Source organism: Rhodnius prolixus, unplaced genomic scaffold, assembly GCF_049639745.1.
Source record: "Rhodnius prolixus isolate KJV_2025 unplaced genomic scaffold, Rpr scaffold_1, whole genome shotgun sequence".
Classification (NCBI taxonomy): Eukaryota; Metazoa; Arthropoda; class Insecta; order Hemiptera; family Reduviidae; genus Rhodnius; species Rhodnius prolixus.
Genome location: NW_027411581.1, coordinates 19595713 through 19618230, shown reverse-complemented (window position 1 = coordinate 19618230; position 22518 = coordinate 19595713). Strand labels below are relative to the sequence as shown.

The 22518-nt window shown below is 29.1% G+C and overlaps 2 protein-coding genes and 1 long non-coding RNA gene across 7 annotated transcripts in view; 2 read left to right on the top strand and 1 right to left on the bottom strand.

Annotated features, from left to right (window-relative positions):
- The window catches only part of LOC141457084 (uncharacterized), a 34257-nt gene extending 30205 nt beyond the window's left edge, over positions 1 to 4052 (top strand). For 2 of the 3 annotated variants that reach the window (XM_074133603.1, XM_074133604.1), the window contains exon 7: positions 586 to 4052. In XM_074133603.1, coding sequence (XP_073989704.1) covers positions 586 to 875 — 290 coding nt within the window. In that variant the 3' untranslated portion in view covers positions 876 to 4052. The remainder of the gene's footprint in view (positions 1 to 585) is intronic. The other variant, XM_074133620.1, reaches the window with a different exon arrangement.
- LOC141457120 (uncharacterized) lies at positions 3852 to 21883 on the bottom strand. The gene is made up of 3 exons (XR_012460205.1): positions 21601 to 21883; positions 21160 to 21293; positions 3852 to 4281 (listed from the first exon to the last, which is right to left on the bottom strand). It is a non-coding gene; the product is annotated as an uncharacterized lncRNA (long non-coding RNA).
- LOC141457056 (organic cation transporter protein-like) lies at positions 4167 to 20594 on the top strand. 3 transcript variants are annotated; one of them, XM_074133573.1, is made up of 11 exons: positions 4167 to 4292; positions 5651 to 5884; positions 6008 to 6173; positions 6255 to 6358; positions 6443 to 6597; positions 11625 to 11793; positions 12563 to 12731; positions 13924 to 14071; positions 18173 to 18352; positions 19469 to 19650; positions 20169 to 20594. In XM_074133573.1, exons 1-11 carry the CDS (start codon positions 4258 to 4260, stop codon positions 20346 to 20348), a joined length of 1722 nt encoding a protein of 573 aa, XP_073989674.1. In that variant the 5' UTR covers positions 4167 to 4257; the 3' UTR covers positions 20349 to 20594. The 3 variants fall into 3 exon arrangements, with proteins under 3 accessions (XP_073989674.1, XP_073989681.1, XP_073989686.1); XM_074133580.1 differs by lacking the exon at positions 4167 to 4292 and adding an exon at positions 4643 to 5360; XM_074133585.1 differs by lacking the exon at positions 4167 to 4292 and having other exon boundaries at positions 5689 to 5884; positions 6015 to 6173.
- Positions 21884 to 22518: the final 635 nt, after the last annotated feature.

Sequence of the window (22518 nt, the reverse complement as noted above, 5' to 3'; positions counted from 1 at the left end):
CACCTAAAATTGCAAAGATACCTAAGGACATCTATAATAGTTGACATCTTAGCCTTGAGTATTTCAAACACTTGCACAAAAGTAGGGCGACTTTGGTGCACCACGTTAAATTAAAGACCGCTACAGAATATTAGCATTTTTTTGTTTTTGCACTATTCTATGGGGTTTTCGATCTTAGAACATTTTTAAATATTTAATTAAGTCAAAATTAAAAATTTCTTGGAAAAAAAACGAAGAAGTCTAGTGTGATTTTGTTGCAGGCAGAAATGTTTGAGCATACTCTTTCTTTCACAAAATTTCAAAGTCGCAGTAAAAAATAAGAATGAATCTTAAATATGACTAGCGAAAGATGTGAAATGAAAAGTTTCTAGCTGGCATGTTGTCGCGTAAAACTGATTGTAATGGACGTTACAAGTGCCTCGTGTAGTAACATTTAATTAAAGAATCAATTTTTAATTTCTTTGCTTAATCTTATTCTATTGTCAACAAAAAAATATTCCAATATCTAATAATAAGTTCAACTATAAAAAGAATAACGAGTACATATATGCAATTTTTTAATGACTAATTTTTGTTCTGTTATAGTTGATCGCAATGGAAGGAGACCTTGCCCACTTTGCACTAAAGTCATATCAAACAAGTCAAATTTATTAAAACATATGCGAATTAGACATAGCGATGCATATAATCCAGCATGTTGTGTACTGTGTAATAAAGTGTTTAAAAATAAATACAGTTTGCGTGCACATTTAAATATTTATCATAAAGACTACATAGCACCAGGTCCTCCAACTACTGGACAAAATCAGTTACCAACTAGTCCAGTAAGTCAGCCACAGGTTGAACCAACTCCACAATATTTACCTGGTGTGTAAAAAAACAAAGAAAATTGTGGTTACTCTTTAGTAATTATGTAAAACTTTTACGATAAGACTTCGTGGAGGTTTATTATTGTGAGAAGCTATCCGTTCCTTAAAATTTATTTATTTAAAAAAAAACAAAACAAACAACATAGAATAATGACTGAATGTAATCTCATTTTTTTAAAATTTTATTATTTTTTTTATTAATTACATAGTTTCCTTTCTTCTTTAGTAAAATGTGGTTCTTTTTAATGCGATTAAAATTTCCATTTAATTAATTTCGTAAACATTTAGAGGTTTTGTAATTATGACTTTATTTGGAGTTTTTAGAAAGCTCTGGACAGCTTCTCTAATGTTTTTTTTAAAATTTATTATGAGTTCAGTGTTCCAGAGAAAGATTTGAACCAATCATAAACTTGATCCCACCTATTATGGTATCGTAAGAAGAATTGTAGTAGATTTTACTTAGCTTATTAAAGATGGAATTTTGGCATAATGGTTTGTGCAAATATGGAAGTAAAAAACCAAAAATGTAAATGCATATTTTTCTACAATTAACTTTTTAAATTTCAGATTATATTTTATACTACATGAAGAGAATATAAATAAAAATAGAAGTCTGTAGTATTAGTGATTTTTAAACTGTGTGTAGTTTTAGAGATTTGTTTTTTACATCTCATTAAATGTATGTACATAGTAGTTTTATCGTACCTGTCGTATTAGTGATTTATTTTTTAATTATTTTAGTAGGGTTCTTATATTTGCGGTAGGAACTAGCGTTTAAATTAAATCAAATTTTGTTTGAATTTTTTTTCTTAAAAAAAAAAATGAAAAAATAAATAAAGGAGCACACAACAAAAATATCTTTTGGCATTTTAATAATTTTAAATGAGTAACGTATTGTCTTTTGAGAAATTGCTCACAAAATTGAAGGTTGTGTTTTGAAATTTCTTTTCGAAATTGTTTTAAATCTGTCGTATTTAGGTGTAGAATTGTATATATAACTGAAATAAAAAGATAAATCTTGTGTGACGTTAAATTGTACTGTGCCAAAAAGGTAAGATTATTTCCTTCAAGGATTTTTAAGGTTACTTTTGGAATGTTCATTTATTTTTTTAACTAGTACGAACATCTCTTCGATGTTTTTCTGAAGTGATAGAATTCTTCTTTTTGCATCTCCCACCCTCTATTTCTGGCGTTTCTTCACCAAACTGTGTCATCTCGTAAATCTATAAAAATTCTCTAATTTTTCATATCCACCACTCATTTTTTTTTATAAATGTCTTCCTTACAGTTCAGATTATTGTAATGTTCATTAATTTTTACCAACTTAACTCATTCCAGACATCCTTTTAAGCGTTCTTTCAGATTAACTGTAATACTTTTATCTAAAAAGTTTAGTATTAAAAGTGGTTGATCTGTCTATACATTCTACATGTCTATATAGGTTCTGACTAATCAACAGACGTGGATACTTGGTCCTTTCTTTATGTGCTGAAGTATGTGACATCTAAATATCTTTAATGTCGCTGAAAGACTTGCTATCAAAAGGTTATTCTTACCTACCAGTCTCCAAGGCTTTCACTGAGAATATTTCTTTCCGGTTGAAGATAATCATCGTAGTTTATATTCAACATTTAATGATCAAAATCTCATTATCGTAATCTTACCTTTAGCATTTCAGTACACCTTCATTACTTCTGTGAAAAATTATACGCGATTCTGTGGGCAGAGAAAAAATTACATTTATTTTTATACCTGTCTTAATCTGATATCTCTGTCCTATTTTTCTTTCCTTTGCTGCATGTTTATTTTAAGATTCACTAAGTTAAATAGTTAACACCATTTAATCGTTATATACAATAATTAAAAAAAAAAATCATGCTTATTATATTTAAATCCATTTGGATAATGACTGAGCGAAATTATTTTATTTGACTAGTTGAAATAAAAATTATTTTACTGGCCCTTTCAAACTTATTATTTTCGTATTATTATTAGTGCCAGAATTACTTTTATAATTTGATTACCTTTTTATTTTGCTCAGTCGTTTATAAAATCAGAATTTTTGTGTTTAAGTAATAAAATAAAATAAATAAATAAAAAATATACCAACCAAAGTTATAAAATTATTTTCATGGCTAGAATATTTTAGAAAAGCTTTCTTCTTATTTTTGCATATGTATTATATTATTTTTTGGGTAATGATCTCTCTTTTATTTTTATTTGTCAGTGTTGAGATATTTTTTGTATAGTACAAATTCAGAATGTTTTGAAAAACTAGTAACTACTATGATTAGTCAATTGCTCTAAAAAGTCAATTTGTAAAAGAAATTAAGAATGATTTAACTAGCAAATTTTTAGTGCACGATCTAAATTGAAACCTATTTAAAGATAGGATTTGATCTTGAAACTAGTTACTTCCTTTGGGCATTAATTACAGTAAAAACAAAAGTGTGTACCATTAATTTTAATAAATTGAATTACTTTTAGTAAACTTTTAGTCATTTTTTCTATTTCAATTTTTAAAAAAACAATTGGATAAATTTTTAAATATTTGCATAAGTTTTATCAACCAAAAGTACGTATTTTTCCTTCATTAAAGATTTGGAACATATTGCATTTTTTCAATTTGTGTTGAATTTGAATTGTTTAAAACTAAAATAATTGTGACCAAATAATTGATAAGTTTAATTCTTAAATTTAAGTACTTTGAGATTTAAAGACTGGGGAAATTGTTAGTTAATCCTCAAAATTTTAAATTTAGGAAAGATTAAAATGAAGAATTTTTTTTTGTTTTCCTAAAATAGCCTACTATTTGCCATAATTATATTTTTAGAAATATTTTTATACGAAAAAAAAACACCGAGAGAAAAAACATTTGTTCTTTTTTCTGCACCATATCAAAATTAGTTCTAAATGTGCCTTTCAAAAGGATCAAATTCTTGTTGAAATAATTTGCTTTTAAAAAATGAAACGTCAAATCAATGGTATTAACATATATATTTATACCTACATATATCAGAGCACATGCAAGAAACAATAGTTTTGTAAAAATATTATGGTTACCTGATTTATTGATAATATCTCTGCACGAGTATTTTATTTTATTTTTTGTTTTAAATGTACCATTTGTAATTTATTTTTTACGTGTATTTTATAGAATTAGGGAATACACAATTTATTTTATTTGTATGGTGTATTCTTTATTTCCAATTCTTCAATTATACAAAAAAAATAATGGTTTCTACTCACATTAAGATCAGTTAACATTGATCTAGATAAAAAAAAATCTCAGCTTGAATAATTTTTTGTAGTGGGGTAATGTCCTTCGAATCTCTCCTCCCAATATTCCAGACTATGGGTCAGTCTAATTAATTCCTGGAGAATTAGCATGTTGAGCGAGACGAGTTCTTTCCTTAAAAAAAGGTAAATTTTGTTTAAAATTGTGTTTTTTTTTTATGTGGTTCATAACATATTTTATTCTATAATACAATGAATAAACATTATTTTAATATTATGAAACATTTTTTTCAAAAATGAATATTTTTGACTTTCGTAGTATTTAACCGTTTGAATGTGTTCATCCGTTTTGTACCTAACGTTACAAAACAAAAATTTTAAATTTACTAATCAAAACTCAATATAAATAGAATTTAAGAATGGAATGATTCTCACCTTACAAGCATCTGATAAAGAATATAGAATTTAAAGTATTTTACAATGATAAAAAATTCTATTCTTTTTTTTTTTTTAATAATTAATTTGGTAATCTCAATAAGAGATAATGTTTTGATAGATTTCGCACCATATCAATTAAAAGCAATATTCCAAAATTTCTTGTGCCTCTTTTTTAAATTTGGTAACTTATTTTTAAAACACCGTAATTTGGCACTCTGTCAAAAGAACATGGAAAAAAATAGATATTTTTAGTCGTCTTATTATTAAATAGGTATAAGCCACGTTATTTACTAAATAAAGTCACTATTTGATTAGCTTAAAATGTCCCTTTAGAAATGGTGTAATTTATTATGGTTTTATATTTTATTTTGGACTAACAATGGTTTTACTATCGCCTTGCATTAAAATCGAAAAATGAAGAAGAAAAATATTGAAGAAAACTAATAGATTGTTTAAGTGGAAAGCTTGATAGGAGCCAAAAAAAAAGTTTCAAAAAGGTTTCCTAATTAGAAGCAATAACGCCGCTTTTAAAAGGTCAAGGTCCGTATGTGGAGGTGGGAATAGAAATAAGAGGGTTATCAGGTGTCTGTTATCAATACGTGTGCTGTCTGATCATCAGTAAACTTTAGCATGTAAATATGTGCGTATAGCTCAGTAGTTGTCCTACAATTTGGGGAGTGCTCTAAAAGAGTGACCGATAATAACTCTTCCAAATTTGTTTATTTTTATTTACAGAAGTTGTGGCCAATTTTTTTTGTGACGATGTGTAACAGTAACCTTATTTTATGTTAAATATGTTCTCATCTGTTTTTTTCTGTAAGTTTTTTTATCGCTTGTTTATTTAATAATGGTTTCTGGATTATATAAAAGTGTTATCCTTTTAATTTAAATATACATGCTTACAGAGAATAAAATATGACAAATATTTAATTCAGTGTAAACAGTTATTTGTGTTATCATCTTAATTTGATTTTTTGTATTTTGTTTCATTAATTTTATATACCTTTTTTTAAATAACTTTTTCTCAACTGCGCTAAATACGTTATCTATATTTATGTGGTGTAAGGTGCTCATATAAAGCAAAAATATGCTATTATTTTATGTAGAAGCAGCAGTGTTATGGATGCTGGGGAGTTAGAGAATGCTTTGGAAGAGCGATCAAAAAATCGGTGGTGGCTTTGTACTCTATTTGTGCTGGCAAGTTCTCCTGGAATATTTAATTCAATGCACATTACTTCTTATGTATTTATTTCTGGTAATCCCAAATTTTGGTGCGACATCCCAGAATTACGTAAAGCAAATTGGACAGATGAAGAAATTCGAAACATTAGCGCCATTAAGTAAGCTTTTTTTTCTATAATGAAAATATTTATTTTTAAAATTTATGGTAAAGTTTAAAAATTGAGTTTGAAAAGTAGGAAATAAAAAATATTTTATTTAACATTAATACAATGTTCGACTAGTCCACAGGCTGAAGAAAATTGTTTTATGTACAAGTGGAATTACAAATATTTTGAACAAATAGGTTTTAATGAATCCGTGAATTATGTTCAAAATAATAAAAAGCCAACAGAAGTAAAATGTACTAAATACCTTTATGAAGAAGATTTCCCTACAATAGTCGATGAGGTAGGAAAAGATATTATCTAAAATAATCCTAAATTAATAACAGAAAAATTCTTTGAATAAATTATTTTTCCTTTTAAATAGTGGGATCTGGTTTGTGAATATGGAACTTTAAAATCTGTCGCTCAAGTTGCAGTTGCACTAGGCAAATTTTTTGGTGCATTTTTTTTCGGCATGTTTGCAGACAAGTACGGTACATTTTTTAAAACTTTTACAAAGAATTAATTAATTTTTTTAAAAATGTATACTGAATATTTATTTTTCTTTTTCAGATTTGGTAGGAAAAAATGTTTTGTATTCAGTTGCTTTTTATACATAGTAAGTGGGCCCATAGCAGGTTTTGCTCATGATTATTACCTGTTTCTGGTAATGAGACTACTAATTGGGATTGCTGGATCAGGAGTATACGAATCTGGCTATACAATACGTAAGTTTTATAATAATTTAATTTAAAAGGGGCGAGAAGAATGAGTTTATGAATCATTTAAATATTTACCAAACTTATAAGCAAATTTGTTAGATCAAAGATGTATTCCGCAAAAGAATTGTACGCTCCTACTATTCACCGCCATCTATCGTATGTAATAGGAAAGACTGGTATTTTGTTTTTGAGTGATTCAATTCAAACCTATTCCCAACCAGATTTATCTACACTCTCAAACGCTTCTCTGTAGGTCTGAAATGATCTCACGATTTACTTAATATCGTCAGCATATGGCATCATTTGTATGGTTCTAATATTAAAAATGTTGCTGGTTTGATTTCCCGATCTCTTGTTGTTATATCAAGGTGAGATTGGAAAGTAGGTAGGAAAGACAATTGTGAATTCTTCAGATAACTCTGATGTGCATTTTTACAACATCTGTTCAACGTCATTTTAACAAGATACACCAATTTTGGTGACACCTCCAACAGAACGTTGTAAAATTCTCTGTTCGAACTGTTATAGTGAGCACTGTAGTTAATAAAAAAATTATGGGAGTGAAAGTTAATATCCCTTGGCCTTTTCCATTAATATTTCTAATGTGATAACGCTGGTGGATTTGATTTTGAAGCCATCTTGTTCAACGAAAGATAACCGTCTACGATACACGATGCCAGAAAGATTTGAAGATCGTAGGAAGCAATGAAATTCCAAGATAACTCCTTTTTATGAATGGAGATGATGATTTTATTCCAATCTTAGAGAAATCTCCTCTAGCTTTCCTTAAAAAATAATATTTTGCAACGTCCTAAGCATTTCGTGCTGCATACTTAAAAATCGATGGTTTAAGGAACATTTATGGGTGCCTTATTACCTTTGAGCCTTTCAATAAATTCTTCATTGCCTCATAGATCAATTTTATCAGAACCCACACATAATTGCTCTCTGGAATTTCTTTTATCCTTATCTGCTACTGTTTGAGCTTAATTTAATTTTGTGCTAACATTACCATCACACCATTAACTTCTTTTTCTCACCTACTTATCCGTCAGTTTTTAAAACCTTTTAATCTGGAATGAAAATCTTTCCGGTCACCATTCATTATCCTATAATGTGGTGGTTGTAGATTGCTCTCTTGCTAACAAGATCTGTCTTACTTGGGCATCACTATAAACATTAGCCCCTCGAAAGGTTCTGACAGCAAGCAAACTTGACACATTTGTGTCGCCATTTAGTAAAGATCTATTCAGCTGGTTTTTACAGTATCATTTCACCTCCACGCGGCCAGAAGTTTTTTATGGCAATAATATGCGTCTGATCACCAGTTTATTTGATACTAGAAAGTTTTATAAGTCTCTCTTCATCATCATTGGAATCATCGTTAATACTGTGTTTACCAATGTTTGGGAATCATTTTCTTGTCAAACTGTGCATTGCGGACACTAAAACGATTTTTATATCTGAACTTTGGGAATATTGTAAAAATGTATCAAAACCTTCTAAAGTGCAGTTCTCTCTTTCATTGAATACCTTCGTTAGTGCATGCACTAAGTTATTCTAAGAAAAATTCTAAGAATAATTACATTGTGGCCCTTAGATTTTATTCCTAGGTAATCTATTCGAAGATTAATGGGCCTAAAAACAATAATGGAAAGAGACAAGTTTCTTTAATACAAAGCGGTTCCATAGATATGTAACCAATTATCACAACTGTAGAATCTTGTAATGTTTTCTTTCGTGAAACTTCTATCTCATCTATTGCAATGGTTTCTATTTTATAGCGTTGCAAGTGCTATTCAAGAGCGAATGCAGAAAAATCAGAAGAAATTACGTTCCATGATGCTCATTTTATTATGATAAACAACTGTCTGTTTTTTTCTCGTGAGATCTGTTTCGGCAGTTTCCTATTGTAGTTTCGAAATACATATGTGGTCTTTTTACTGGGTGGGTTTTTGGTCCTAAGCCCAACCTTAACCTAGAGGACTTGGGAATGTTTTTTTTAGGGATTCCATCGCTTAGATCTGCCGTACTTAGAGATTCACCGTCAAGACAAAGTACTTAGTTTAGAATGGCGCGTTTACTCGAACTGTCACGCATCATCATCAGTCGTGTATTTGTTTATCGAACTGTCTGCGACGCCATAAACCCGCCGTTCCTGCGACGTGTCTTCTTATTTAGGCTTTAACCTGCTTATCTCGCTACTAAGTACCATGTGTGGTGCCGACCCATTGAAATTCCAAAACTTGGTGATGCTTCTGGGAATATAACCTAGACCAAGTAAAAACGTTCTACAAAATTTGTCGAGCACAAATTTACCTTCATGTTTACGTTTAATGTTTTCTTTCTTTTAAAACAAATAGATTTAAAGAAACGACATTTAGGCACTGTTATACCTTTCTTGAAGTCGTTTAAATTGTTAGTGTACAATGAACTCTGTAAGAGTTTAGAAACATTGCTTAGTTAATGTCTGTTATTTTAATCTAAATTAATATAATTTTATTTAATACTCTTTAACAAAAACTTTAAAATGTTTAAAATGTTAAGTATAAGGGTTGATTAAACGCCAAAAGGTACACAAATCAGCTAGTACCCAACATTTCATTCATGCTTAGCTGATATAATTTAAGTAATTTTGCTGCATTAACTTTTTCTTCACATTTTTTTAGAAATTATTAGATGTCACTTTGCCTTATATGCTGGCCATTTTCGTCTACAAAATATTTGTTCAAGTAGCACTGTAGATTGACAGTAATATCTATTAATCTATAATAATCAAACTATTAATTACAGGTTAGAAAGAAAACGTTATAAAAAATAATAAAAAAATATGAGGCTAAAAAATTCAAAACCTTTTTTTAAAAAATGCTTATATCAACATACATCAATGATTTTGTTTATTTAATTTATTTATTTTATTTTATTTATTTTTTTAAATCGTCGGTTTAAGTTCATTCTTCGATTAAAGCAATTGTTATTTTATGAAGTAGTCAAACGTTTATAATAATAGGTAATAATTATCTGGCTTTATCGCAAATAATATAGTTTCAATTACACTCTCAATGTAGCTGTTCTTCTCACAATGTTGTATATATGTAATATAAAATAAATAAGATATGCATATTTTTAGGGCAGCTAATTATTCCAGTATTTTGCTATAAGTAAAATTAGGGAGACTAAATTAAATTACAATTTATTGAGAAATGAATAATTGTTGAATAATCTACTTGTTATTAATTGTGAGTTATTTGTGCTCACGAATATTTCGGTAAGACGAATTCAAGACTGAAATATTCTGTTAAATCCGTGATTCAAATTTAAACAGTAGCTGACTCTAACTTTGTTTTTCTCTACTTTAACATGAATGTATATGTGACTACTAAGAATAAAGGGCATATTAAAGATAAATCCAAAGAATAATTTGAAATGGAGTTAAAATAAAGTACCTATTTAAAAACGAAGATATAATATACATTTTATCATAATTATAACAAAATAATATTATGAATGATCTGGCCAGCATAAGGGTCTGTGACATCTAATAATTTCTAAAAAAATGTGAAGAGAAAGTTAATGCAGCAAAATTACTTAAATTATATCAGCTAAGCATGAATGAAATGTTGGGTACTAGCTGATTTGTGTACCTTTTGGCGTTTAATCAACCCTTATACTTAACATTTTAAACTGTAAGTTTTTGTTAAAGAGATTTTTGTACCTTTTGGATAGATTTTCATTTTTGTCTATTTTACAAAGTTACTTATCTGCTTCACAGATTTTTTTAAAATTTAGAATAAGCAATTCTATCATTATAACCTGATAAGGTGTTAAGTCGGAACCATAACTATCATTGGAGAGATCTTTTTAAAGAATGATTATAGTTGCCATCCTCAATAACAATTTTTTTGAGAAAGCGTTTTGAATAAAATAGGAAGGTATTTGTAGGTAAATAGTAAAATTAAACTGCGTTTTCAGTACTTCCTCTTAAGAGGAGTAAGAAAAATAAACTGCGATTACAGTACTTCTCCCTAAAAGGCAAAGATTTTGAATCGAACGACAATTCATTAATGTAAATAGGTTCACCCATTGATAATTTTAACGATTGCAGTACTTCCTCTTAGTAGATGCAAGAGCTTGATGGTCCTTCACAGCCAAGTAGAGGAGCTTTAACAACTTATTCGAGCTGAATTTTATCAAAATCGGATTAAGCGTTATAGAAATATTGGTAATAATAGTTTTAGAAAGGGCCTTACTTGGGTGGGGCAAACTCCCCTCTTTATGAGGCACAGCGTTCAGACTTTTAAAGTGCAAATCTGTACAAAATTTCGATTCGAATGGCACTTCATTCATGACAATCGGTTCTCTTGTCGATAATTTGAAACGATTGCTATACTTTCCCTTAACAAGTGTAAGAGCTGATCGCCGCTTTAATGTTACGTAGAGGAGCCCTAACTCTATCATCCTACCAAATTATTTCAAAATCGGGCTAAGATTTACAGAGTAATTAGTAATAATAATTTTGGAGGGGGCCTTACATAAAGGGGGCTAACTCCTCTCCTATTCGATGTACAGCGTCGAGACCCCCAAAAGGCACATCTACATAAAAGTCCGAATCGAATAACACCTCATTCATGAAAATCGGTTCGTGCGTTTAGGCGCTACGCAGTTTACAAAAAAGGTAACAATAACAACAAGAAGAAGAAGAAGAACAACAATTTTTGAAAATGTAGTTTTTGTGCATTTTTCGCATCGTTTTTCTCGAAAACTAATTAATCTATGTTATTACGAAAAAATTACAGTTATAAAGGAGGATTTGCCCTATATTATAAAGAAAATTTGGGAATTTTATCTTTTATAGAAAAAGAGAAAAAAATTGTCAAAGTTGGGTGTTTTTCAACGTTACGCTTTTTCTTGCAGTTTTTGACGATCAACCCTTATATAACTATACCGGATAGTTTTAATTATATAACTAATATAACTAATGTAATATAGTTTAAGCAGATTCAATTAATTTGTAAGTTTCATTTATTTTGCAGTTACAGAATTGACGGTTAAGAATCATCGTACTCGTTTAGGATGTTTATATAATATTTCATATTCAGTTGGCTTAATGATTCTTCCACTTCTAGCTTATTATAGCAACAATTGGAGAGAATTACAGTATTATCTATCTTTTCCTGCTGTAATACTTTTAGTTCATTGCTGGTAAGTATCTGAAAACTAATACACATTACATAAAACACTTATTTGTCGATATCTTTAAATTTAATTTAAAGAAAACAGTGCACTTCACTGTGCTCAACCCTCTCAGAGTGCGTGTTCTTGTTTTGACAGGCCAGTCTTATTGGTTAAGGTTCATAGTTTTTAGTTATGCTTGCCCACTAATTGACATCATCGCCTTGCCTGTTACTATTGCCTCTATTTAGAAAATAAATTGAACTACATTTAATTTTTACCCTTTTAATTTTATATTAGCCGAGAATCTTTAAATTTTCTTATGCTCTGAATTTTTTCCATCATTATTTTTAAAAAAGTGGGAAATTTTTAGTCTTTTTCTTTATTAATAGACAAATTTACAATATATCTTGCAACGCGAAAATTAATGCATTTCTGGAAATTTTCCTTCATTATTTCAATTTGCATTTCTAAGTAACATTTTTATTGTTATTTATTATTAAAAGAAACATTTTATTTTCTAAATAGTTTTGGAACATCTTTGCATGATGATAAAAGTAGAAGGTAGTTGTTATATTATTTTTAAATATGATTATACTATTATCTTGTAATTTCAGATTTAAAATACATTTCCCTGTTGTAACTGTTTAAATTGGTATTTCTCAATGCTTTCTATTCTCTAGTTGAAATGAATTTTTCTTAATGTATTTCGCGATGCATAGAATACATATTGTATCATTTATTAAAAAATTTAGAATGAAATGCCGTCGTGAAGTGTAAAATATAATTTTTTTTAAAGGCTTATACCTGAATCTCCAAGGTGGTTAATTACACAAGGAAAATTTGAAAAAGCTAGAAACTTAATTTATGGGGAAAAAAAAGTTGAGATCAAGTTAGATACAGTGCATGAAGCACCTCAACAGGCAGCTACTGATACGACAGCTACTCGTAGAAATACGAATAGTCAAGTGAGTTAAAATCTAACGTACTTTCTTTTAAAGTAGGAATACAATTCATTGATTCTGTTACACACCAACTCGCCTCCTGATTGTCAAAAGCTAGCTCCTGAATCTCTAGAGCTACCGAATATTAACAATTATCCTCTCTAACAGATATATTCAATTGTATGACACTTATTTGATTCTGCCTCTATTTGAAATAAACAATGCAATTGGTTCCTGTACTTTATACATTACTTTGGTAATGTGCCAAATTAGATGCTTTAACAAGGCAATCTATAAATGCTTCGTAAAAAAAAATTCATAAATCTTAAAAGTTGAGGTATACAGAAACTGAACACAGTTTCTTATTCTGAGAGCCACACAATTTGGCAAGTAAACATGGTGCAATTAATGCATGTACACTGTATGAATTACCAAGGGAAATAAATTGTACATACATGGAAAATGGAGCATTACTACTACCAACAAAATCTGCAACAGAGGGCTCCAGCCCAAAATCCTCTCGCGTAAAGTTCCTTCGCCCATCAAGGCATAATAATGATGGGCAAGAAACTATTCAATTAACAACATTGTGGTCAAGAAACAATAAAATTAACCCACAGCTTATTAACGTGTAGATGTGTAGATTTTGTTGTAACTTGAAGATCCCGATTGGGTTGCTTATTTGTATGAACATTTCATTCCTTGTATCTACCGCCATGATGGCATAAGTGGACCTAAAGGCGAGAACTACTATATACCTAAAGTATAGAATTTCTTTTTTTTTTCACAAAACTTCTTAAATGCTTGTATAAAAAAGTTCATTTCATCCATCTGGTCTGACCATTACTTAAAAATGTTGTATTAATTTTCTAAAAAGCTATTATTTGGTTAGCAAAAATTTAGCTATTTATTCTTTCTGTACTAGCCTAGCACACTTCCCCAAAATAATGCTATACCAAAAATATAATAAGTAATTTTTCGGGTGTGTAGAGCTAACTTCAAAGATTAGTAATTTTGTTTTGTTTTTTTTTTCAATCGACAAGCTTTTGACAATCGAAATCGAGTTGGTGGTGCCAAGTGCATGTAATAACGGATCTCATTCCCATAAAATTATCACCATTAGGCGATTAAATAATGCTATGATTTTGTCGTGGAGCTTTAAATAATTGTATCATTAGTAATATAAAATGCCCTAATTGAATCATTTTCAATTTAGTTTAATGAGGTTCATCATCCTTGGTACAAGAGACTATTTTCTGCAGCACAAAGACTGTTAAAAATATTTGCATCTAGTGAATTAAGAAAAAGGATAATAATATGTTATTTCTTATGGTTTGTTGCATCAATGTGTTATTTTGTTATAGGTAAGTTAAACTTAGTAATTAACTCATATTCATTTTAAGGGATTTTTTTCTTTCTCAAAAACATTAACTGCTTTAAGTAATGTAACATAATTTTATAATTTACCTCTCGAAGGTGTTTCTTTAATATAAGTCTATCTACTAACAAAGCAACTAACAAAGAGTGCCCGATTTTAAACATAGCTTCTGTATCGAATTCATCAGAAGAGAATTAAATTTACTTTTTTTAATTAAGAAGTATTATTTGCTGCCTATTTTTAATGTTTTTCCACTAAGGAGAAATTTCTTTTGTTATAGTTTCATTTTCTAGTTAATCTTTTGATGTTGTTTGATATAAATAATTTGTGACAGACATCGTTAATTTTCTAAGAAATATAATTTCCCCCAAAATATACGGAAACTACTATAAACTTTTGCTTTTATAGAGGGTTGCTAATTATTAGCTGATTTTTTAAATCTAAGTTCATAGCTTAAAAGTCTTCTTCTTTTTTTTTTTTTTGGAGGGGAGAAAAACGTTATTTCAGATGCAAAAACAAAAACTGAATATTATTTCATATACCTCTTCTTCACTCTGTAAGTCAATATAAAAATGTCATTCTTCTAATCTTTTCTTGCTAGTAAGGTGCACATCGCTTGAGATTCACTCAATTTCATCTATTGATTCTCTGCTTGATTATCTACCCAGTACCCATCCTCCATGTTTTCGGTTTTAGCTCTTGTCAAGGAGGTCTATCAAATTTTTTTTCAAAATGCTCTGGAGGTATGTCCGAAGAACAGAATGTTTATGATATAAAAAACCTACACACAATACATCTCCGGAAATCATTTTTTAAAAACTTGTCATACTAGCCTTATCAATCGGTAACAGATTTTTTGAATCGCATATTCGCTTTAATAAATCTGTGTTGCAAACATTAACTTATATTTGTCCAGTCAGTTGTGACAATCAGCCTAAAGCGGGATGTATAATCTTATACTGGAAAAAAAAAAATTCTGTGAATTCACTATTTTAGCAAACCACAGAAACTGTCAGGTAACTCATTAAACAAGTAGTTATAATTTTGGAAAATTTAGACCTTAATAAAACAGATGTAATTCATAAAGTAGGTCAATCATTTCGCATTTTTGACTTACTCTATTTTGTAATTTTGGTTGTTTTTAAATATTTTTGAGAGAAATATATGCAGCTTATGATAAGTAATAATAATATCAATAGTAATAAATAATAATTTATAATAAATCTAAATTCATTGAAAAAACACAAGTAATATATTAATTAAATAAATCGTACAAAAAAGATTTTTAAGAGTTAAATTATGAGGTTGCATTCTTCAACTTGGGCGCAGATATTTCTAGTAGTTTTTCTTTAAATGATCTTCACTAGTTGTTTAACGTTGACGATGAATTTCTCTACTTGAATTATTGTCTGTGATTGGAACTCAGATATCGAAATTTGCCCGCTATGTAGTACTCGGAGAAGGAGTATGTACTTAATTATGTTGCCAAATGCTCCATTTGGTTAGAATTCCGAAAATTTTACTTGTAAGTCCTTCTTTTTAACCAATAAATAATGACTAATTTGATGGGAAAATAAGGTAAAAAAGAGTTTTTTCTTACAAAGTCTGATCTTTTAGAGCTCTTAAATTCTTATTGCTTTGAGTTAATTAAATTCGTTTGACAAGCCTGGTTATATCGAAGAGAATTAATAAAGCTGTTTAATTTTTAAATTAATTATTAGTTGATTGGATATGTTGCTTGTAATTATTTATTAATAAAAGCATCTATTTATTTACGTGAGGACCATTTACTTCACCCCATTAACTAAGTCGTTAATTTGTTAAACGGTTACTGCCTTTTTCTGACTATTAATAATTATTAATGACTAATCGTAGATGCATGTATGTAACGTGGTTCCCTATCCCACAGTTGCCTTAAAAAAAAAAATGCATAATTCAAATTGTTTATACTTCTTTCTTACTTAGGGATAAAATTACTACATGGGAGGCACGCTACTGAATATTTATTTGATTAGAAGAAACTATCCAATGCAACCAAAAATTCCTAATCAAGATATATGTTTTTCTTTTCCTGCCTCAACAAACTGTAGAAGATGCTGCTTCGCATTACCTTCTTTGCAGGTTTTAAAAGACTGGAAGGACTTTGTATGGTTCAAACATCATTAACCAGATTTCACTGTTGTCAACAAAAATTATGTCAGAATATTATTCTGATCTAATAATTGGTATGCATACCATTCTCCAAATTGGTCGTATCGATTTTCATAGATTCCAATTTTAATTTTTTTTTTTTTTGAAGAGGTATTCTTAAAGTACTATACATTTATCCATTAGAAATCAGAAACATAAAATTTTCACACCTTCTGCTTGGTTTTAATTTTAACAAATTTTTAATTAATTTTTCGGAATCAATTTAATAATATTATTTGTTAGCGAAGTTAAATAAAGATATGATAGAAATATGCTAGAATTATTTGTTTACATTATGTTTAAATACATATTTGAATAATGATAAATTATGAGAGATTAATTGAATTAATTAATTACTCTCAATTTAAATAAATTTGTTCGCCATCTAAGCAGGATAAGGAGCAGAGAGTGGTTATGGATGAACTTCGCCCTGTGAGCGGAGGAAGAGAGATTATCCAGTGAATGAAGCACAAAACAGGGTGAATTCATTTTCCCTTGCAAATTGTTCAATATTTTTATGCAATATTCTGTCTTTTATATACAAGTCGCTTATTACTTTCTTTACTAGGTAACTCTGGCTAAGTGAGTCTTTAATCCCTTACTTCTTTATTGTTAAAAGAAAATAAAAATTATTATTTTCCTTCCATTTGTGTGTGTGTGTGACTAATGAGTGTGAAATAAATAACAAAGTAACGCTCATCTCTTGGGGCGGCCAAAGAAATCTTGAAACAAGTAAATTCTGATCTAGTCCAACTCATATTTTAATCTTATGAATATATTTTTCAATCACCAAAGCATAATTTCAAAAAATGGTAATTCTTTATAAGCGAAATTGTTAAGAGAATTGTAATGATTTCTTAACAGGCCTCTCAGAGAGCCAAATCTGTCTTCAGCCATTTACCGAGTAAAGTTTTAAATTATGATAACAAAAATTCTGTTCTTGATGATTTAGCCCTGATAATCTTCAGAAAGAGCAACTTTTTAAGAGCAGTTCTTAAAATTTGTTTAGCCCTTGTTCGTTAAGTATTTCTTTTGTTTTTTAATAAAGAAGAGGAAGCGTTGTATGTAATTTTCGAAGCAGATTTTGAAACACCTCGAAAGGTACAGATCTGCATCAGGGTTTAGAACGGGTCATCTCACATTATTAGTTTTATTCGACGGAGTCCTGATTGCCGGGAGAAGAAGTAGGCAGAAATTCTTAAATTCAGTGTATTAAGTATTATATTTGCTTTGAATTTATTAATAATATTTACTAAGAATTTTAATGAAAACTTAAAAAAATTGTGTAATGTCTTGATTATTAAGAAATGCCAAGATTAATTCCATTCCCTCGCTCAGTCTCATGAAGATTGGTTACAAATGTTGAAAATGTGATTAGATCAAAAAATATAAGTATGGTTACATATATTCCGGTTTAAACCCTTCTCTTAATTTATGTAAAAAGTATTTTAATGTTATCAACTTTATGGATCTAAAAGTTTAGAACATTAAAGCTTTAATTTAAATTTGGTTTTAAAAGAAAAAAAACTGATTTTTTATTAGAGAAAAATGGCCTCCACCTGAGATGTGCTTTACCTAAAAAAGCCTTTATTTTACTTTTATCTTATAAGAGGCAAAGTTGCATTAAAATATTGATTAAATTATTTAAATTGTAAAGATCATTTGATTAAATATATCTTAATAACAAGTTTTTAATAATATTAAAACTATGGATTTGAAACATACCTTTTCTCTCCCAATTTTTCCTTTTAATATTTCTTACTTTTTTATTTTTAATAAATTTGAATTATACTCTTATTTTCAAGTTCCAAAATATACAGAACTGCGAGCTAAATAAAATTATTGTTATTATGAAGCATCATTAGTAAATATTTATATTTCATTACTTTTGTTTTAGCTCTCAATGCCCATAACTTCACTGCAAACAAATATTGGTACGTGGCATTAAACGGATTATCTGAGGCACCAGGATATGTTCTGCCTTTGTTAGTGTTGGCATTTGTGGGAAGGAAGTTAACTGGAACAGTGTTGTTTATAATTGCTGGAGTTGCATTACTTTTAATTTTACTACTAAATAGTAAGTATCTCCATTTTCAAATGTCGGTTGGGTTCTTCCTTTATGCGTTACTAACTTTAAGATCTAGCGTTGTTAATATCTTTGAAGCGGAACAAAAAGTGGTGGAATCAAAGAAAAATACTTGGAAGTAAAAAAGAGTACTTCACTCTTGTTCATAAAACATTTTGTATACTTTTTTTATGACGTGTCGAAAGTAGTAGAACTCTCTTTTTCTCTATTTGGCAAATTATAAAAGCTAATGCAGTTTTTACGTTATTACATGTCCCAATTAAAAATTGGTTTTGTACTCTACGTTTTCTAAGGGCTAGAAGCGAAATTGTTTTTAAATTCATGCAAATTTTCTTTTTTACTCGGCAGCATTTCTAAACGAAAAGTTGTAGAAACCTCTAAATTTATTAAAACTGTCCAGTAGGAGAGTAGTAAAAAAGTTTTATAGGTAATCGATTTATAGATTCTGTCAGAACTCGTCAACAGCAAAAGGTGCTTTATTAAATGATTTCTCCTTACCATTTTCCTTAATTTTCCCAAAGAATGCAATTTTTCAATTATTTATTTGTAACGACTTAGAAAATTTATTTTTCATGATATGTTTTTGAAGGGGTGATAGGCTTTCCCCAAAAGTACAATTTCCACGTACAAACAATTCACTAACTAGTATAATGCGAAATGCAGAAGATAATTTCTTTAAAATAATAGAAAATTTCAAATAATATTTTAATAGAAGATGGTTTATTTGCGATCCCTTGCACTCCTTGCAGGTTTCCTTACACCTGCTCAAATATACATATAATGCAATAACCAAACATCTATTGCCTATGTATTTATTTTAATTTTAAAGATTTTTTTGGTTAGAAGATTAACCTAAATCTTGTAGCCTTCGGTTATGTTTTATCAGTTTCTTATCTCTTCTAAAGGGAATATACTTTATTAAAAATTCGGCTTCTGAAAATTAAAACAAGGCAAATCAAAACTGTAAGAATTTCAGTTTTGTAACGACTTAGAAAATTTATTTTTCATGATATGTTTTTGAAGGGGTGATAGGCTTTCCCCAAAAGTACAATTTCCACGTACAAACAATTCAACAATTCATTAAAGATTTTTCTTCTTTTTGTTTAGATTCTGTTGCTATTATGGTGGTAGCTTTAATTGGAAGATTCTGTATGTCTGCAGTATTCGCTGTGATAATTCTTCACACTTCTGAATTATTTCCAACATCAAATAGAAATTCTGCTATTGGCACCAGTCTAACTATGGCACAGTTAGGAGCAATCGTTGCTCCTTTTATTGTCGATAGTTTGGTAAGATTTGTAGTTTGTAAGTTACTGCAAAGTCAAGTATAATAATCATAGTGAAAGAAAATTATCAAATAATTCGAGGAAATTATTGTTGGGCCTACTATACCCTGGGTCATTTGTGGCCCCTCTAATATGTTGTTTTATTGTGAAACGTCTGTTCACAATTAATTCGCTAATACTCTTAATTGATGCTGAAGGTTAAGAGAATAAAGAGAATTGTACAGAACTATAAGCGGTTATTAAATCTAAGAGTAACTCTTACTTATCTGTAGAGAAGCCTGTTTTAATGTTATAATGTAAATTTAAGGGTTAATTACCGACCGCTTTAGGAAAAATAATTGGGCTATGAATTTTATTCTCTCCTAGAGTGGAATTAATGTAACTTTTGTTAGCTCATTTTCATTGATAGAAAATGGTGTTAATTATTTAAGACATTTTCATTTAAATGAATAAATTACGTTATTTTTCCAACAAGTATAGAATCCTTTTTTTAAATAAAAATAAAATTCTCATTTTTACAGGGTGATATCCATTGGTCCATACCTAGCACATTATGTGGTGTTACATCAATTTCTGCCGGACTGTTAATTCTATTGCTGCCAGAAACTAGAAATAAACCTTTAATGGATAATTTACAAGAAATTCATTCGATTAAAAGTAAAGAAAAAGTTTCCTGTTATAATTGCTTTTCATTTTCTTAATTTGTTAAATTATTATTTGTGTTCGAAGGTTCTATTTCGTTATTGTATTATTTTTGTACCTATAAAAACATTATTTACCTCTTTTTTTTTTTATTGCAATCATATTCCTAAAATTTACGCAATATTGAAGTGCAACTTTAGTATTTTAGTTCTTAAGTATACATTAAGTCATACGAAGAGTTTTTACAAAACATAATAGTTTATATTTTATTTTTTATAGAAAAATAAATTATATTTTTTTAATAATGTTTTATTCATTTCATTTTATTCGTGTTTATTCATGTTTGGTAAAGCAGAAGGTAGCCCTTTCAACATTGATCAGCAGTCTCACTTCCAGAAGTTTGGACGATTTCTATGAATAAGAAAATATTTTGATTGCGTACATAAGTCAAACCATTAATTACCTGTATTATTCAAAATTCTATTTATGCTCTTTATATTTACATATATTTATATACAGGTATGTATGTATGTATATAAATCACGGGCTCATTAATATAATACTGCACTCAGTAGAAGTGGTCTCATAAACAATTAAAATGTCATTCGAACCGAAATTTTATGTTGATTTGCTTTTTGTTTGTTTCAACGCACTACATACTTTAGGAGAGAGTTAAATAACCCTGTTAATATCGGCTCAATTCTGATGAAAATGAACAGAATAAAAAGAATAAGGTTTTCTAAAGTAATTTACCTTCTATGTGTGTCTCCTTAGTTAGAAAAAGTGCTTGCAAAGCAGAAAGCTCAAAAGCGGAACACTGGTATTTTTTCAAATCAGTATTTAGTATTTTCTAACACTCAAAAAGATTACCTGGAAAAAATTGTTTTCTTGAGGAGTTCTCAGGAGACAGCATCCCTGATAGGTCTGTAAGCATCTCAATATTATACAATTAGGAAGTTACATTCCTGCTGCCTACACATTGTCAAGTATTTTTGGAAGTACTGCTGTATATTCTAATTTTAAAGAAAATCGGTTAACCTGGGATAATTATAGAAATATATATCTAAGGTAGTGAGGTCAAATGAAGGTGAGTATGTATGGTAGTCTAGATCCAATGAGTGTTATTGAAAACCTTTTATTTTTCTTAACTAGCGCGAATCAGCCTTATTTATTCTCTTCATTTTAATATTTATGTATCCTTGAATATGATGATCATCGTTTACGACCAAATTATTACAAATAAAAGTGTATTCAAAAAACAAAACAACTAAAATGTTTAGATAAAAAAAATTCGTATTGATTAAAGGATACAGTTTTATCACTTTTTTTAATGTCCTAGAAGCTAGTAGGTCTGGATATTTGCACCATCTGTTAAAAGAAGCTTGAATTAACCGCTAAGAAAAGTTAACTCCAATACCTGTCAGTTGCCAAATCTTGTTAAAATTCTAATTGTTAAATGCACAAAATTTCTCTAATTTGAATTTTCCTAGATCAAAAAATTTTAGAACAGAAGTTGTAGCCTATGGTTTGAGTTGTTGCATCCTAAATATAAAGAAATCAATAGAATTAGTTTTGGGGGAGAAAAACGGAAACGGAAACATATTTGGAAAATGTGCTATTATTTTTTGAATGAATGTGAACATTGAAAATTTGTGCATTTTCAAATCTGTGAGTGCGAACTACCTACTTCCAAATCAAAAAATTGCAGGAAGCTCAAATTGGTTTGGGTACTGCAAGGGACTTGATAGTGAGGGTCGGAAGTAGGGCTCTCGAGAAGAGAGTTTTCTGTTTTTTTAATTTTCTTGCAGAAAACTACAACTAACTGTTTTCTATTAAGTAATTAAGTAGGTAAGGCACGATATTTGTCAAATGTTGTCCATGAAGTTTGCTTAAAAGCATTTAAGAGGAAGATAGTGAACTATTTAGAAAGAAGGTTAACAAAACTATGAGTTTTGTATAAAGCTATCCATTTAAATTTTACAAAATAATTAGGAAATTATTTTGACTCCCACCAGAAGCTAATACAAACTAAAATGCATCTTTTTCATAGTTCAATAATCACTTAGCAATCGCATTCCGACAGTAATTTATTAGTATAATGTTTTAATTTATTTGAGCTAATTAGGAATGTTTCAAGAATTACTTCGGCTTGATTACGATAAATGTTTATGGAAGTAATTTTAGAGTTTTAGAGGTAGGTAGGTATCTTTTTCCACGCAAAAAATAATT